The following is a 19,696-nucleotide window of genomic DNA, read 5'->3' as shown; positions in this document are numbered from 1 at the left end:
GCTGATGGAATTTAACGTGAGCAGGTGCGAGGTCTTGCACTTTGGCAAAAATAATAAAAGCATAGACTACTTTCTAAATGGTGAGAAAATTAATAAAGCCAAAGCGCAAAGGGATCTGGGAGTGCTAGTCGAGGATTCTCTAAAGGTAAACATGCAGGTTGAGTCCGTGATTAAGAAAGCGAATGCAGTGTTGTCTCTTATCTCAAGAGGGTTGGAATATAACAGCAGAGATGTACTACTAAGACTTTATAAAGCTCTGGTTAGGCCCCATTTGGAGTACTGTGTCCAGTTTTGGTCCCCACACCTCAGGAAGGACATACTGGCACTGGAACGTGTCCAGCGGAGATTCAGACGGATGATCCCTGGAATGACAGGTCTAACATATGAGGAACGGCTGAGGATACTGGGATTGTATTTGTTGGAGTTTAGAAGATTAAGGGGAGACTTAATAGAGACGTACAAAATAATACATGGCTTGGCAAAGGTGGATGCTAGGAAATTGTTTCCGTTAGATGAGGAGACTAGGACCCGTGGACACAGCTTTAGAATTAGAGGGGGTCATTTCAGAACAGAAATGCGGAGGCATTTCTTCAGCCAGAGAGTGGTGGGCCTGTGGAATTCATTGCCACGGAGTGCAGTGGAAGCCGGGACGCTAAATGTCTTCAAGGCCGAGATTGATAGATTCTTGTTGTCTAGAGGAATTAAGGGCTACGGGGAGAACGCTGGTAAGTGGAGCTGAAATGCGCATCAACCATGATTGAATGGCGGAGTGGACTCGATGGGCCGAATGGCTTTACTTCCACTCCTATGTCTTATGGTCTTATGGTCTTATATATTGAGGGCTAAGCACCCAGTACAGACCTTATGTGTTGAACTGAGGAACCATAAAGGAACTAAAATCACAAACCACCTGATAGCAGCTCAGAAGTGCGAGATTGTTTAAGTACTGAATTAAGCAAGTATGGGGCAAAGGCAGAGAAGTACTAATTAGGAATTTTAATCTTAACATAGACTGGGGGAGACAAACACTTGCCAGAAAGGTTGTGAATTTCTAGAGTGTGTTCGGGATAGTTACTGCAGCAATATGTCTTGGATGTGACAAGGTGACAAGCAACATTGGATCTAGTAATGAGCAATAAGCCTCAATTAGTTAGTGACCTAATTGTTCATGAACGTTGTCAAATAATGATCATTACATGATCCAGTTTCATGAAGTGATTGTAAAACACAATCAAAGATTAGAAATGAGAATTTTGGATTTAATTAAGCCAGGCTTTAATAGGATGAGGCAGAGACTGCCCACAGTAAACTGGGAAGCTCTGCTAATAGGTAAAACAACCAAGGAACAGCGATGAGTATTCAAAGAAACGTAACAATATTTCAGAAGGAAAAGCTCCACCTCACAAAACAAAACAGCCAAGGACATCTGAGGAGGTTATGGGACAGCATAAAATTAAAAAGGAAGGGCTTATAAAAACACAAGGACAATACAGAATGGGACAAATGCAAAGACCAATAAAGGGCCACAATGCAGTTCAGAAGAGTGGCTATAAAGGATTACAAAAGGCAACTTGCAAGAGACATAAAAGACAAAAAGAGATTTCATAGTTATATAAATGGAAAACAGCTGGTTAAGAGTACAATTGGACCATTGTCGGCTGTGAATAAGGATACTGTCGATGATCATGGGGAAGTGGCAGACATGCTGAATGATTTTAATGTTTCAGTATTCACAGCGGAAAAGGAGAATAGCTTGCAGGAAAATCCAAAGAAATTAACAGAGGCTCAGTAACGGTCTAAATAAAATTACCTGAAGCAAATAGTCAATAATGGGGAAATCAATGGAACTTTAGAGTGACAAATCCCAAGGACCTGGTGGTTTCCATCCATGGTTTTAAAGAAGGTAGGAGAACACATTGAAAGATTATAGTTAGGACATTGGCAGAGTTTCCTTGACCATGGAGTTGTACCTCTGGATTTAAAAGTTGCTCATATCACTCCACTCTTAAAGGAAAGCAGAGGGAAACAAGGAAATTACAGGCCTGTTAGCCTGACAAATATGGTGGGGAAATTATTGGAATCTATAATCAAGGATAGGATAACATCAACTCAAAACTTGTCAGTTATTCTTGACAGTCAGCATGGATTAACGAATGGTAGGTCATGCCTGACAAACCTCCAAGTTTTTCAAGAGATGACAAAGGTGATGGACAGAGGTAAGTTGATAGATGTTGTTTATGTTGACTTCATGATGGCTTTTGATGAAGTCCCACAGAAGACAGTTGGTTAAGGTGGAAGCCCATGGATTACTGACATGGATAGTAAATTGGTTGAGTGACAGGAGAGTTGGAACAATGGCTAAGTACTCAAATTGGCAGGATATGACTAGTGGTGTCCTGCAGAGATCTGTGTTGGGATCTCAATTATTCATTAATGACTTGAATAATGGCATTAAGTGACAAATATTCAAAATAAAACAAAGAACTGTGGATGCTGGAGATCTGAAACAAAAACAGAAATTGTAGCAGATCCTCCCCAGCAACATCTGTGGGAAGGAAGCAGAATAACTGAGTACAGTGATTCTGATAAAGATTCCATTTTTGCGTCAAATATTCAAATTTGCTGACAGCACAAGATTGGGCAGCATCATGGACAATGTTAATGACATCATGTAATTACAACAGGATACTGATAGATGAGGTGAATGCACAGAGCTGTGGCAAATGGATTTTAATGGAAGTGTGAGGTTATCCATTTTGGACCAAAAAAGAAAGGGTAGGTCAGGTATTGTTGAGAAGGCATAAAGTTAAATACAGTGGATGCCCAACAAGATTTGGGGGTTCAGTAGCATAGCTCTATAAAGTACCAGGAACTGGTGCACAAAGCAGTCAAGAAGGCTGATTCATACCTAAAAGGCTGGAGGAGAAGGATGTAGACATTATGCTGTAGTTATACAAAACCCTAATCAGATCCCACTTGGAGTACTATGAACAGATCTGGGCACCTTACCTTAGGAAGGATGTTTTGACCCGGAGCGAGTTCCATGCAGGTTTATAAGAATGATACCTGGACTTAAGGGGTTAAGTTATAAAGTCAGATTAAACAAATTAGGCCTTTATGGTCCAGAATTTCAAAGATTAAGGGGTGATCTAATCAGGTGGGCAGGATACATAGTTTAAGAATTAGAGCCAGACCATTCAGGAGAGATGTTAGAAAGCACTTCTACATGCAAAGAGTAGTGGGGGTTTGAAACTCTTTTCCTCAAATGGTGGTCGATTCTAATTCAATTGTTAAATTTAAATCTGACACTCAAATTTTTATTAAACAAAGGTAACAAGGGATATTGACCCAAGATTGGCATATGGAGTTAGGCCACAGATCAGGCATGACATTATTGAATGGTGGGGCAGGCTCCAGGGGCTGAATGACCTACAAGTCTTACTATGTTATAAAACAGACCTGAGAAGGTTCATCAGGTATGAAGAGACTGTCTGAAGAGGGGATGTTGAATAGGTTAGGTATATAATCATTGGAGTTCAGAAAAATGAAAGGTGACCTTATTGAAATATACAGTATTCTAAAGGAACTTGACAGGGTACATGCAAAAGGGTTGTTTCCACTTGTGGGAGAGCCTAGGACCAGACAACATAATCTCAGAATAAGGGTTTGTCCATTTAAGAGATGAAGAGAAATTTCTGCTCTTGGAGAGTAGCGAATCTGTGAAATTGTTTACTGCAAAGGGCTGCTGAGGTTTGGTCACTATATGCCTCCAAGGCTGAGATTGAGAGATCTTTAATCATTATGGAAATGAAAACATTATGGTGAAAAGGCCAGAAAGTGGAGTTAAGGATGGTCAGATCTCCCACGATCTCATTGAATGGTGGAGCAGACCTGATAGGCTAAATGCCCCTATATCTTATAGTCTTATAAAATGCAGTTTGTAACAATTATAAAACTAAATTACCTGTCTGGGTTCCTATTGACTTTGCCTTGAAGAGTGATTGTTCGACCAGGGCATAATCCATCCTTAATCTGACCCATGTAAGGAACAGCCTAAAACCAAAATATCTTCCAAATTAGCGATTTTGGAGAAGATTTGTACCTCAGGTTGATAATATGTAAGTTAGCTCGCTGAGCTGGAATGTTTGTTTTCAGACGTTTATCACTATGACTGGGTAACATCATCAGTGAGAGTTTCCGGTGAAGTACTGGCGGTATGTCCAGCCTCTCTATTTATAGGTCTTGGTTTCTAATATTTCTAAGTATTAAAAACAGGGAAATATTAACAACCTAAGCCTTTCAGCTACTTTCTATATTTTGTCCACCTCTTTAAGCCTGGTCAGAAAATTTGAGAAAAGTAAATAATTCTAAAAGTGAAAGGAAGAGGCAAGGATGGGGATGAGGTGAAAAAGGGGGGGAGAAATGAAATGAGGGGAAAATGTTACTGAAAAATACAACCTCTGGAAACACTTGTGCTTGGATATTGAAGTATTATCATGTTCTATTTGGTGGATTTATCAAGTTACAATGGTGGAGGCATTCTGTTTGTTTTTCCACAGCAGCTGAGAATGGAGTTGGTTTAAAATATTCACCATCATAGAGATGTACAGCATGGAAACAGACCCTTCGGTCCAACCTGTCCATGCCGACCAAATATCCCAACCCAATCTAGTCCCACCTGCCAGCATCTGGTCCATATCCTCCAAACTCTTCCTATTCATATACCCATCCTTTTAAATGTTGCAACTGTACCAGCCTCCACTACATCCTCTGGCAGCTCATTCCATACTCGTACCACTCTCTGTGTGAAAAAGTTGCCCCTTTTATGTCTTTCCCCTCTCCCCCTAAACCTATGCCCTCTGGTTCTGGACTCTCCGACCCAGAGAAAAGACTTTGTCTATTTATCCTATCCATGCCCCTCATAAATTTTGTAAACCTCTGTAAGGTCAGCCCTCAGCTCCAGGGAAAACAACCCCAGCCTGTTCATCCTCTCCCTATAGCTCAAATCCTCCAACGCTGGCAACATCCTTGGAAATCTTTTCTGAACCCTTTCAAGTTTCACAACATCTTTCTGACAGGAAGGAGACCAGAATTGCATGCAACATTCCAACAGTGGCCTAACCAATGTCCTGTACAGCCGCAACATGACCTCCCAACTCCTGTACTCAATACTCTGACCATTACTAACTGTACCTCTTATGCTCGCATCCAAGTCATTTACATAAATGACAAAAAGTAGAGGACCCAGCACCGATCCTTGTGGTACTCCACTGGTCAAAGGCTTCCAGACTGAAAAACAACCCTGCACCACCACCCTCTGTATCCTACCTTTGAGCCAGTTCTGTATCCAAATGGCTAGTGTTCTGTGAGATCTAACCTTGCTAACCAGTCTTCCATGGGGAACCTTGTCGAACACCTTACTGAAGTCCATATAGATCACATCTACCGCTCTGCCCTCATCAATCCTCTTTGCTACTTCTTCAAAAAACACAATCAAGTTTGACAAAGTATCAGAACTGCTAAAGGAAAGTATCAAATTTACAAAATATGGTGCAAACAAACAATTGTGCACTTACCAATGGAATTGTTGTAGGCTTGGCATGCTGCAATATCAACAAACATTATTAAGACAATGCGTAATAACTTGAAGGCAGTAGAAAGAGAGTTTAAAAGGATAAATTCTCGGACTTACAGTCCCACTTGCATCAGTCTTCTTTATCGGTAGGGTAGAATATGGATTATCCTGTTCCTAGTTACGACAGAAATGTTTATTACACTATCTGGTTTATGGATGTAAAGAAGTTAGAGCACATTAGGAGCATTGGTTATCTATAGTAATGAGATCCTATACACTAGATTCTAATGGTTATAAATAAACATTAATATAAGTAGCATGACCTCAGCACATGTATATATTACCCTATTTTCAATAAGATAATCAGAATATTGGAGGTGCACCACAAGATCAAACTTCAGAGAGCTGCTTTTGCTAAAGGAGTATTTCACTGAAGACGGAGTAATCAGGAGGACCAACATCATATCAAACAAAATTGTGTTTTGCAGTTAAATAGGTCATCCTCTAATCAAAGTTACAAACCTAGATCGATTAGTTACGAAAGACACAAGCTGTATGTATATAAGTTAACTCGCTGAGGTGGAAGGTTTGTTTTCAGACGTTTTGTCACCATGACTAGGTAACAACATCATCAGTGGGAGTCTCCGGTGAAGCGCTGGTGCTATGTCCCGCCTCTCTATTTATAGGGGCTTAGTTTCTTCAGGTGGGTGATGTCATTTCCAGTTCTTTCTTTCAGGGGAAGGTAGACGGGATTTACGTCAATGTGTTTTTTGATGGAGTTCTGGTTAGAATGCCATGCTTCTAAGAATTCTTGTGCCATCTTTGTTTCACCTGTCCTAGGATGTGTGTTGTTCCAGTCACGCTTCTATGGAGTACCAAAAATACCCAAACCTGGGGAGTCCTCAGACCCATAGTCTCTCTACCTGGCACACCAGCATTCAGACTAGCCAAGGATTTCCACCAGAAATTAAAACATCTAACTGAAGATTCATGCCACTCCGTTCACTCCACCAAGAATTCCTGAACATCAAAGACACCAAGATAGAAGAGGATGAAATAATGGTCTCCTTTGACGTTACAGCCCTTTTCATGTCAGTTAATATCGACCTGACCAAAGAAACACTGGCATCACTACTAGGAAAACCAGGACCACAAATACCAGTCAGCACCAACCTCATCAGCAAAGACAACATCCTCAAGCTAGTGGACTGCGCCACACCACCCACTTCACATTCAATAACAAAACCTACAAACAAGTCAACAGAACGCCCATGGGATCACCAATATCAGGGCTCTTAGCAGAAGCAGTAATTCCGAGACTGGAACAAGCTGCCCTCCCATCTATCCAACTCAAACTTTGTGTCTGCTACATGAATAACAACTTTGTCATCACAAAACATAACAAATTGGAGGAAACATACAATACCATCAACAATATCCTGACAGGCATACATTTCACAAAAGAGGAGAACGACAACAGACTCCCATTCCTAGATGTAACAGTTGAATGTACAGTTAACGAAAAGCTTCAAACCAGCGTCTACAGAAAAACAACAAACACAGACCAAATACTTCAGAAGCAATCATCGCAACACCCACAAATGGAGACATTATTTCAACGAGCTACATCACACTGCAGCACCCAAGAACTACAAAACGCCGAAGAAAAATATCTATACAATGTTTTCAAGAAAAACGGGTACTCAATAAACACAATCCTCAGAAACAATTCCTCAGAAACAAGCCCAAACAAGCAGACACAACGCAACCAAAAACTATAGCTACATTACGTTACATCAAAGACATTTCAGAAATGACTTCCAGACTACTCAGACCCCTTAACATCATGGTAGCCCACAAACCTACCAACACATTTAAATAATTACTAATGAACTGAAAGGATCCATTAGATACTACGAGCAAAACGAATGTCATCTACAAGATACCATGCAAGAACTGTAAAAAACACTACAGCGGACAAAGAAGCAGGAAACTTGCCACCAGGATACAGGAACACCAACTAGCCACCAAAAGACAAGACCCACAATCACTAGTTTCCATACATACAGACAAATAAGGATACCACTTTGACTGGGACAACACACACATTCTAGAATAGGTGAAACAAAGACACGCATGAGAATTCTTACAGGCATAGCACTCTAACCAGAACTCCATCAATAAACATATCGACTTAGATCCCATCTACCTTCCCTTGAAGAAAAGAACTGGAAATGACATCACCCACTTGAAGAAACCAATAGAGAGGCGGGACATACCACCAGTGCTTCACTGGAGACTCTCACTGATGATGTTACCTAGTCGTGGTGACAAAACGTCTGAAAACAAGCCTCCCAGGTGAGCAAGCTAACTTATATACTTATAATCAACCTGAGCTACAAATCTTCTCAAACATTATTAACACTAGAAGTATGTCAGTACATATGGGCAAATAGTCAAAGGGTGACAAAGAAAAAAAAAGATGGAATTGCAATCTGAAATAATTTCATGACATTTGATTTGGAAGATAATCCTGAACTTCCTATTATGTCCATTTAATCACCCAGAAATATGTTAATACAAATTGCTTATTTACTTCTTACTTACAGTGCTGTTCAAGAAGCAAATCGTTTGAATTTGGACCACACCGGAAATTCCAAGTGTGTCAACTCTGTCCACACTTATTCTGTGTTGGTAGTCCATGAAATGTTTTCCATTAACTGCAACCTAGTAGATAAATACATATTTATATATAGAGTAGGTTCCTGCAGATAATTACCATTCCTAAAGGTAATGTCATGCATTACCAATGCATCAATCAATCCCATAACTTCAACCCATTTTCCAGCTACACCCCCAACACAAATTCAATTCACTTGCTCCAAAACTATACACTTCCAGCAAATCTAACTGTGCTTAACACAATAGACAGGAGCATTTGATACACTTCACTCTCAGTTCCCTAAGAAAACAGAGTTAATAACATTTTTGCTTGTATATTTATATCAAGGTAAAAATAGAAAACAAGTCTTCATTGGTTTTTCCCTTTGTATCTTTGCATGCAAAGAAAAAGGCAATGGATTTGACAATATTGCTATCATCACAGCAATACGGCATTTCTATTCTGATGAAACAGTAACCAATGTGCCTCTATTGATGACACTAATTATAATATGGTGAGGCAGTTACATGAAAGGAAGACGATGCGAACAGGACTGAGTTTTGAAAAAGGTACTAGGATGATAGAAAATGCCGATACAACTGGAATTATTTATGGATTTCATTACTTACACATTTACTTAGAAGCAGGACAATCAAAAGCTGTTACTTAACAGAGAGATGTTTCAAAAAAATCTTCTCATTGTAATAACATTACAAAAAAATCACCTTTAGATGAACTGAAAGAGTTGACATTCTCATTTCATTTCAACTACCAAGCATTGCACAGAGAAGGTTAGGTTAAGTAAGAGTTGAAGCTCATGCACTATTCTCAATTTGACAACAAGACTAAATTAGTATTCAATGTATGTGAAAAGTTTATTTAAAAAACACAAGTAATCAATCTCCTGGTTACTTTCACATCTCAATTGACTACAAGTATTTTATTTCTAAATACAAATTATGTGAAGCATAAATCCAGACAATCTCCATCCACTGCATAAGACGACCTGATACTGCAGGAAAGGACACATAAACAGTTCAGAGCAACTATGTCTCCATCCATTTTTGATGGTTACTAAGCTCTCTTTTAAACTCAATTACTTGACCCTGTGTACTGCTGAGGAGTCACAACAGCAATGTCCAGAGAGTCAGATTAATCATCGCATTTACCAGCAATATGACAAAAAAAAACCCTACATTGCAGAAGATTTAAGGGCAACTTACAAATTATAACCAATTTGTTGGAGTTTTACATGTTAAGTTTTACAATGGCACTGCAAGTTATTGAACAATGCAGCATGATGGGCACATTGTCGAATTTAAATATCTTTTAACAAGTTCCACAATTACACAGTACTAAGATGCCATGTCAGAAAACATCAAGGAAAATGTCAAAAAAAAATTAGGAACGGCGAGCATTACCTTGAACCTGTCAACCATTACGAAGAAAATGATTTCAAATGGCTCTCCTTTTTTGAATGGCATCTCATATTTTATCTCTTCACGTCCCCATCTTTCACATGTCAGAGTATTGCAAACAACACGCCCAGATCTCCAAAAACGTGGATTGAAATGGAAGGCTACATCTGCACGAGGTTTTTCACTGCTTCCACACTGTAAATCCACTTGGAATCTGTACGAAAGTTCAACAATGACACACATTTCCGCTGAAAGAAGTTACTCATTTCCATGCCATGAAAAATCAAACTAATTATACGACCATAGGAATTAGGAGCCAGGTGGACCTCATAGAATACAAGTTCCCTGACTGATCAAGATTAACAGCCCCAATAAGGGAGCCCAGGCTGACAGGAGTGTCAAAGGTTCTGTTCACTCTGAGGAAGCATGACCAGTATCAAATATATGCATGTGTAAATAAAGGATGATTTGGTGATCGGATATCAGCCTCTGTGGAATTATTTTAGATTCTGCCTCCACTGCATTCTGTGGCAGAGAGTTCCACAGATTCACAACTCTCAGTAGCAGTTTTGCCTCATTTTAGTTTTGAATCTACCTCCTCTCACTATATCTATGCCATCTTATTCAAAGCTGTCCTATCTGCTCAATGCCCACCTTATCAATCCCCTTTAGCATTTAATATACCTCAAGCAGACTCTCCCCTCATTCTTCTGAACTCCGGCGAGTATAAGTCCCAACTATTCAACACTCCTCATATGACAGTTCTTTCATCTCTGGAATCAGCTTAGTGAACCTCCTCTGAACTGCCTCCAATCCCACCATATCCTTCCTCAACTAAGGAGAACAGAATTGAACACAATATTCCAGATGTTTCCTCACCAACATCTTATATAATTGTAACAACACCTCTTTACTTTTATAAGCCAGTCCTTTTATAATGAATGCAAGGATTCTATTTGCCATTCTTATTATATGCTGCACCCACTTTCTACAATTCATGCACAAAGACACCCAGATCTCTCCACACTGACGCAGTTTGAATCTGCTTCTATTTAAATAATAATTTGCGTTTTTGTCTTTCCAGCCAAACTGGACAACCTCACATTTATCCACACTAAACTCCATCTCCCAGATTCTGGTCATTCTCGAAGCCTATCAATATCCACCTGTACCCTCTTTATCTCCTCATCACTGCCTGCTTCAGCATCAAAATTCAGCAGGAGATGAGAGGTGTGGATTAGGAGCAGCTATTTGAAGGGAAGTCCACATTTGATATGTGGGAGGCTTTCAAAGATAGGTTGAAGGTAGCAGCAAGATAGGCATGTCCCTTTGAAAACAAGGGATAGGAATGGCAAGATGAACTGGTGAACTGTGGATGAAAGGAGAAACCGTACGACTAGTCAAGAGAAAAAGGGAACCGTACATAAGGTCCAGACAGCTTAAAAACAGAAGGGGCCTTGGAGGAATATCGAGAGAGTAAGACCAATCTTAAAGAAGGAATCAAGCGGGCAAAAAGGGGTCAGGAAATAACTTTAGTAAGCAGAATTAAGGAGAATCCCAAGGCCTTTTATTCATATATAAGAAGCAAGAGGGTAACTCGAGAAAGGGTTGGTCCAGTAAATGTTAAGGAAGGAAGGAAGGTTGTGTGTTGAACCTGAGAAAATGGGGGAACTGTTTGAGGTCTACAAAATCATAAAGGGTATAGACAAGGTTGATAGAGATAAGCTTTTTCCCAGGGGAGGGATTCATAACGAGAGGTCACGCATTCAAGTTGAGAGTTGAAAGGTTTAAGGGGGATACACGCAGAAAGTACATTACACAGAGGGTGGTACGCGCCTGGAAACCCTTGCCAGCAGAGGTAGCAGAGGCAGGCACAGTAGATTCATGGACAGATGCATGAGTATGTGGGGAGCAGAGGGATACAGATTCTTAGGAACTGGGCGATAGGTTTAGACAGTGGATTTGGATCGGCTCAGGCTTAGAGGGCCGAAGGGCCCGTTCTTGGGCTATAAATTTTCTTTGCTTTTCTACCTATTTTAGTATCATACCATTTTTAGCTATCTGGTTTCTTGAACCCACTGGTGACCTGATCCACATTTACAAAGTTTACTAAAATGGGGCATATCTTGGAAAAGCATGCGAAATATATGTATAATGACAATAAACCATATCAAGGCCATGTATATACAGCATTTAGCTATAGCCAAAACTGATCTCAATCTCCCCCATTTAATAACAATTCATTTTATTCAAGAAAACTTGCTGTTACAAATTGGAAAGTGTCTGGGACATTTGGAAATGCCCAAAAGCAAACCACACAATGTGAAAACAATTCTACATTTCATCTTAAAATACAATCATGTCTGCTTGTCTCAACGCTATGTCAAAAGTAATTTTCTTTAGTAAATGCCGTCCAGAGAATATTTATACAATAAAACTTTACATTCCTCATTTTGTATAAAAATGGAATTTCCAGTTACATTGTCACACTACACCATCCACTGTCATTGTTGACTATGGTATAATTTTTACTTTAAAAAATAAAGAATTTTAAATAGGGAAAAGTTCAAGACCAAGCTATTTATTAAGCTAAAATCTTCTACTATCCACACATATTCCTATTCTGTACTGAATGGAACATTTTATACCAAGTTCAAGATACAATCATTGCATTAAGACTGCCAAAGTCTCAGCCAGGTCAATGACATCACATTCCCCAAGCACACAGAAATATCATTGGTGTCTGGTATAAAAATTACTGCAAGTAATAACTTCAGCAAAACAGAAGGCAGGCTGAGCAGTTTCCACCTTTGCTGTTTCAGATGTACCATTAGCAGCTACTGGCATGGCAAGGTCATTTTCAGAGGTCTGAAACATGCTAACTCCATCAGCATTCACTCAATAACACAAATACAAATTGCTGGAAAAGCTCACAAGGTCTGGCAGCATCTGTGAAGAGAATTCAGCGTTAACGTTTTGGGTCCGGTGACCCTTTCTCAGAACCAAAAAACTCATCAGTTCAGCTTTATGTTTCTGATTTACAGCATTCACAGTTCTTTCAGTTTTTGATTAGCATACACTCAGTGTTAAGTCTATGAAATCTGTACTGGGTCAACCATGTTAATTAAAAGCATGATAGCTGAACACCTAATGATGTACAATTAGCTGACGACTGGGTCATGATGTCCTTGTGTCCATTCCGCTACTGCAAGGACACTTGAAAATGAAGTATGAAGATAGTGGATATTGGCACTGACAATAGGGAAACAGTTGGTGGGGGGAGCTGACTATTTGAAAAGACATTGGAAAAGGTGAATATAAGTTAAAATCCCAACTGGTTGAGGAGAGGGATCAGAGAAAATAGCAGTCAATGAATACTGCACCCTCTCAACCCTTTTCTTCCTCTGCATCAAACGATAGAGATTGCAATGATGGAGTGAGGCTCAGAAGCCCCATAACGCAGAGTTAACCACCATGGCAGAAACCATCACCTTTCAAGATAAAAGGCTGTCATGGGCTTAGTTTTTAAACTTTGATTTTCCAAATTGCCTTTCATTCAAAAATCCTCTCCCTCTCACTTAGCTCAAAGCTATTTTCTCCTTAATCTGATCATATTCTCTCCTTAATCTGAAGCTATTTCTCCTTAATCTGATCATATTTTCTGCTGCACTCTTATCCATGTACTTTCTATCCCTCTCCGTTACCTTGATCCACATAACTACTCTGCCCTACTTTTTCCTTACTCGCTCACTTGAGCATTTGGCACATTTCACTAACATCTTTCAGAATGTAAATTTACCATTTCAAACAAAGATGAAGTTTCAATGATTTGAATTCAACAACGTTTATTTGTCAAATCAAAGAAAACATCTCATCCCAGAATACCAGGGTGGTTTACAGAATACATGTACATTTCTTCTAAGAATAAAGGTAACTGGCTACCTCAAAATTTGTAATTTGTAAATTCCTGCCAAAGGGAAATTTTCGACAAGTGCCCTGGTCACCATATAAAATTTTCTTCCCAGTGTAAATTTTCCACATGGTTCAGGTTGTACGTTTTGCTCGCTGAGCTGGCAGGTTTGTTTCAGATATTTCATCACCATGCCAGGTAACATCATAACAGAGCCTCTGTTGAAGCGTTGGTGTTCTGTCCCACTTTCTACTTACATGTCTTGGTCTGTTAAGGTGAATGATATCATTTCCGATTCTCTTTCTCAAAGGTTGGTAAATGGGGTCCAAATCGATGTGTTTATTGACGGAGTTCCGGTTAGAATGCCAGGCCTCTAGGAATTCCCATGTGTGTCTCTATTTAGCCTGTCCTAGGATGGGTGTGTTGTCCAAGTCAAAGTGATGTCCTTCTTCATCTGTAAGTAAGGATACTAGTGAGATCTGGTCATGTCTTTTGATGGTTAGTTGGTGCTTGTGTATCCTGGTGGCTAGTTGCCTGCCTTCTGTCCTATGTAGTGTTTGTTGCAGTCTTTGCAGGATATTTTGTATATGACATTCAATTTGCTGGTTGTTGGTAGGGGGTCCTATAGGTTCCTGCATATTCAAGAACAACAGGTACCCGATAAACACAGTCCGCTGATTCTTAAACAAGAAACGCAAACAAGAAGACACAACATGCCCAGAGACTCTAGCCACACTACAATACAATAAAACATCTCGCAGATGACTACCAGACTACTCCGAACCCTTAGCATCATGACAACCCACAAACCTACCAACACACTGAAACAGCTACTGATGAACCTAAAGGACCCCGTACCAACAACCAGCAAATTGAATGTCATTTACCTAATACCCTGCTAGGACTGCAATAAAGACTACATCGGACAGACAGGCAGGAAACTAGCCACCAGGATACACGAGCATCAACTAGCCATCACTAGCATCCTTACACACAGACAAAGAAGGACACCACTTCAACCAAGACAACACACCGATCCTAGGACAGGCTAAACAGAGATATATACGGGAATTCCTAGAGGTCTGGCATTCAAACCAGAACTCCGTCAATAAACACATCGATTTGGACCTCATTTACCAACCTCTGAGAAAGAGAATCGGAAATGATATCACCCACCTTAACACATCAAGACACATGAGTAGAACGTGGAACAGAACACCAGTGCTTCAACAGAGGCTCTCTGATGATGTTACCTAGTATGGTGACGAAAAGTCTGAGAACAAACCTTCCAGCTCAGCGTACAAACGGACAACCTGAACCTCAATCTGAGCTACAAACATTCTCAAAAAAAAAAATCGGTTCCACGTCATGTTTTACCTTTCACTTTCTTTGGGCAATATTCCTTGCACTGCTATCATCTGCCCTCGTCGCAAACCACCAAAGATCGCACCACTGTATGGCATAACCTGAAAGAAAAAATAACAGCCAAGCTTAGAAGAGCAAATTAATAGACCATTTGAGGATCAGTAATACTTGCATTAGTTTAGTGCAGCTTGCAATACCATTACAATATATTTAAATAAACTCCTTCATTATATTTTGAGCATGAATTGAGTTTGCTTCCATGCTAAAGATAGGTCAAGACATCGTAGCATAAACAAACCATAGCCACAATACAATGCATGCAGTACATTCTTCTCAGTCTATATCTGCATTAAGTTTCTAGTTACTACAAATTAAGGCAGTTGTCCAGTTCTTAGACAAATTGCAGAAGAGCATAATGAGGTTGATTCCACATGTCAGAGGAAAGAGACACGTTCTTACATAGAGATCGAAACAAATCACAGTGTGTTTCATTGGATATTAATTGGACAAAGGAAGTAGGTAAAGAAGTTAAGCAAATTGAGTTCCTAAACAAGTCAAAAATTCCATTCAAAACCAGTATGTAAAAAACCCAACAAATGAAGGCTTGCTATTTCTAACAATTGGAAATGAAGCAGAGATGTATAAGTAGGCAATAGTGACTATAAATCGAGATTAGAGTGGTGCTGGAAAAGCACAGCAGATCAGGCAGCATCTGAGGAGCAGGAAAATCGATGTTTCGGCCAAAAGCCCTTCATCAGGAATAGTGATCATAACATAATGCACTATAAAATGACAATACAGAATTACACGAGCATGATGAAAACTGAGTATAGAATCAGAATTTCTTCAGTTTCTATGTGATTGAGACAGAGCTAGAATGGGAACTAAGTTGGCAAGTAACAAAGTTGAACAATAGGAAACAATTAAAATTGCATTCAACAAAGTGCACGAAACATGTAATCTGCTAAGAAAAAAGAATAAACTAAACATTAGTGCAATGCCATGGATAAATAAGGGCATAAGGAAGCACTTAATAAATAGGAAGCAAATAGTTGAAACAAGTAGTTTGGATACTTTTAATGGGAAGACAAATATGAGTGAGAAAGAAATGAATGATTACTATGGTGGAGTTAATCAGAAGAAATGTTAGGAGGCTCAACTGAAGCACAAAAACTGGCATTAGTTGGAACATCAAATTTATTTCTTCTGTATATTGTGGGTCATCCCATGTACATTCTTCAGCTTTGAAAAAGAGAGTGTTTACAAGAGACCTTATAAAGATATAGGACAGATTCTCAACAAGATAGAGAAAGCAAATCATGGAGAACAACAAAGATTCAGGATTGAACAGAATATGTTCAAATATACTTCTGCTTACAGAAAACTGACTGACTCAACAGGAAGAGTGAACTTCAGACACTGGGTGCATTCCAGGATCATTTAGATGTTGCAACAGAAATGTAATTAGTACAGCATGTTGAAGTTTCAATATTTGTCACTGCCTCAGCCCTTGCCTGAAGGAATTAAAATTGAGATTTATAGAACTGACGCAAAAATAGGTAAAAACGAATATGTCTCCAACACTTCTAAACAGTTACGAGACAGGTGAATTGTATAAAATCTGTGCAATATGAAATCAAGTTCCTGAAAATGGTCAGGGACAATCAGAAACTGTTCTAAAGTTAACATTTGTGTCTAAAAATGTGGGGAGTTCTCCAGCTGCAAAAAAATTAAAATAGATTCAGTTCTGGCTTATAATGAATTACATAACAGTGAATTCTAAGAACTGAAGTTGATTCACAGTCAAACCATTCAGAATATTTTGGCTTTCAGAAAAAATGCTCCCAAAATAAAATTTTAAGTATTTCAATTGACAAAAGGAGCAATGAATGCAAATTTATATCGCATCCTTCAACACAAATGTCGAAAAGTAATTCACAGCCAGAGTACTCATGATGCATGGTCATGGTTATAATGTAGGACACACAGCAGTTGTTTTTGTACACAGTATAAACTGGTGGAGAACTTCAATGTCCATTACTAAGAGTTGCTCAGTGATGCCACTGCTGTGCTGGCCAGGTTCTAAAGGACATAACTGCTAGACTGGGCTCGTAGTAGCTGATATGCAAAACCACAAGAAAGAAACTTTGGGAGGCACTGCGCATGGGAATGGTAGCAGCATAGTGGCAAGGTTATTGGACAAGTAATCCAGAAGCTCCTGAGACACATTCAAATCCAAGCACGGCAGCTTAGGGGAATTTAAATTCAATTAATAAATTTGGAACAACATGCTAACCTCTGTTACAAATCATGGTTCACCATAGGGCGACACGGTGGCTCAGTGGTTAGCACTGCTGCTTCACAGTGCCAGGGACCCAAGTTTGATTCCAGCCTCGGGTGACTGTCTGTGTTGAGTTTGCACATTCTCTTCACGTCTGTATGGGTTTCCTCCGGCTGCTCCGGTTTCCTCCCACAATCCAAAGATGTGCAGGTTAGGTGAGTTGGCCATGCTAAATTGCCCATAGTATTCAGGGATGTGTAGTTTAGGTGCATTAGTCAGGGGTAAATGTAGAGTAGAGTAATTGGGTAGGGGAAATGGCTCAGGATTGGTTACTCTTCAGAGGGTCGGTGTGGACTTATTGGACCAAATGGCCTGTGTCCACATTGTAGGGATTCTATGACTCCATCACAAATGGAGAAAAAGTCTGCCAGCCTTATTTGCTCTGGCCTCCAGAAATCTTGAAACAGCTGAGGAAACCACTCTCAAGAACAAATCAAGAAAAAACACATCCAAAAACAGAGACAAAGGTTTGAAATTATTAAAACACTTCACATGCCCTTTTTTAACATTCAAATGTGATGACATTTTAAAATTCCTGAAGAAGGGTGCTGGCCCAAACGTTGACTGTCTTGTCCTTGGATGCTGCCTAAGCAGCAGTGCCATGCTTTATTAACTTTACATATGACTTCATGAAAATAATTTCCATGTTTAAAAATAAATAGTACAAAAGCTTAAAAAAAGAAATGTGTGCAGGAGAAGTATGCCTTTCCTACTTATAACCTTTCAGTTTGAAGATTGTGCTGTTGGTGGCATCTCTCACAACCCCAAATGTTCTGGGATTTAGGAAGGCAAACCTATATAGAGATCTATTATTTTTCAACATATGGGCTTTCCAACAAAATTTTCATCTGAACCATCACTTTAGGCAAGTGGGCACTTTTGGTCGGGATTAACACCAAAGACTATTGCTTATACTTTGAAATGCTGAGTGTAAGATACAAGCAAGTATGCAGAAGACATCAAATTTGGAGCTGTAGTGGACGGCAAAGATTACTTCAGAGTACAATAGGATCTTGGTGAGAGGGGTTAACGGGCTGAGGAGTGGAAGATGGAGTTTAATTTAGATAAATGTGAGGTGCTGCATTTTGGAAAGGCAGTTCAGGGCAGGACTTATATACTTAATGGTAAAGCCCTGGGGAGTGTTGCTGAACAAAGTGACTTTGGAATGTAAGTTCATCATTCCTTGAAAGTGGAGCCGCAGGTAGATAAGATAGTGAAGTAGCATTTGGTATGCTTTGCTTTATTGGTCAGTGAATATAGGAGTTGGTAGGTTATGTTGAGGCTTATAGGGCATTGGTTAGGCCACTATTGGAATACTGCATGCAATTCTGGTCTCCCTCCTGTATGAAGGATGTTGTGAAACTTGAAAGGTTCCGAAAAGATTTACAAGGATGTTGCCAGGTTCGGAGGATCTGAGCTATAGTGAGAGGCTGAACAAGGGCGACCTTATAGAAGTTTATAAAATCATGAGCGGCATAGATAGGGTGAATAGAAAAGGTTTTCTCCTCGGGGTTGGGGAGGCTAAAACTAGAGGGCATGAGTTTAGGGTGAGAGAGGGAAGATTTAAAAGGAACATAAGGGGCAATTTTGTTCACATAGACAGTGGTGCACGTATGGAAATGAGCTGCCAGAGGAAGTGGTGGAGACTGATAACAATTACAACATTTAAAAGACATCTGGATGGGTATACAAATAGAAAAGGTTTAGAGGGACATAAGCCAAATGCTGGCAAATGGGACTAGATTAATTTTGGATATCTGGTCGGTATGGACAAGTTAGACCAAATGATCTGTTTCCATACTGTACATCTCTACAACCCTGATCTCAGCCAAAGATCAGAAGTGTGTTCTGCACAAACACCCACCTCTCTTTTGTTCTGAAATGGTCCAGCCATTCAGTACCATGGAAGCAAAAATTATTTCAAATAACTACCAGGAAATTAGAGATAAGAAGGATGGGAGGATGAACTGGAGAGCCAATTTAGCTTTCTCATCTCTAATTATTTCTCAGATTAAGTAGGTGTAAATATTAATTCTACTACCAAATGAATACAGGAACATAATCTCCAGTGCTACACAAGGTCTAGTCCTCTCAATAAATGGAAAGTGATTCCAGCAGAAAGATTTCGGAGCTGTAAACTCACCCTCTTTTATAGGGTTAACCCATTGGTACTTTATTGTTAATCCTTCCATCAAGTGAATCACCTCTTCATGGGCAGATTCACTTAGCACAGACTAGCTTGCTAAATACAACCACGTACACAAAACACGCCGAAACTAAGTCCTTACCGGGTTGAATATCGTTGGGTTAGACATCTAGGAACCTATTGATTGGGGATGACCAAAAGAAAACCCAAAGACACCGACTGGCGACAAACCCCTCCGCATCCACCGAACCCAGCCACGGATGTCACAATTACACTAGC

At 39.7% G+C, this 19,696-nt stretch overlaps 1 protein-coding gene across 2 annotated transcripts in view; it reads right to left on the bottom strand.

Moving 5' to 3' along the window:
- The window catches only part of LOC122552695 (galectin-8-like), a 25,229-nt gene extending 5,533 nt beyond the window's left edge, over positions 1-19,696 (bottom strand). For both annotated transcript variants that reach the window (XM_043695565.1, XM_043695566.1), the window contains exons 1-7: positions 19,560-19,696; positions 14,943-15,031; positions 9,659-9,869; positions 8,183-8,302; positions 5,693-5,749; positions 5,577-5,603; positions 3,965-4,053 (exon numbers count right to left, since the gene is read on the bottom strand). In XM_043695565.1, coding sequence (XP_043551500.1) covers positions 3,965-4,053; positions 5,577-5,603; positions 5,693-5,749; positions 8,183-8,302; positions 9,659-9,869; positions 14,943-15,031; positions 19,560-19,586 — 620 coding nt within the window. In that variant the 5' untranslated portion in view covers positions 19,587-19,696. The remainder of the gene's footprint in view (positions 1-3,964; positions 4,054-5,576; positions 5,604-5,692; positions 5,750-8,182; positions 8,303-9,658; positions 9,870-14,942; positions 15,032-19,559) is intronic.

Source organism: Chiloscyllium plagiosum, chromosome 9 (genome assembly GCF_004010195.1).
Source record: "Chiloscyllium plagiosum isolate BGI_BamShark_2017 chromosome 9, ASM401019v2, whole genome shotgun sequence".
NCBI lineage: Eukaryota > Metazoa > Chordata > Chondrichthyes > Orectolobiformes > Hemiscylliidae > Chiloscyllium > Chiloscyllium plagiosum.
This window is presented reverse-complemented; position numbering and strand designations above follow the sequence as displayed.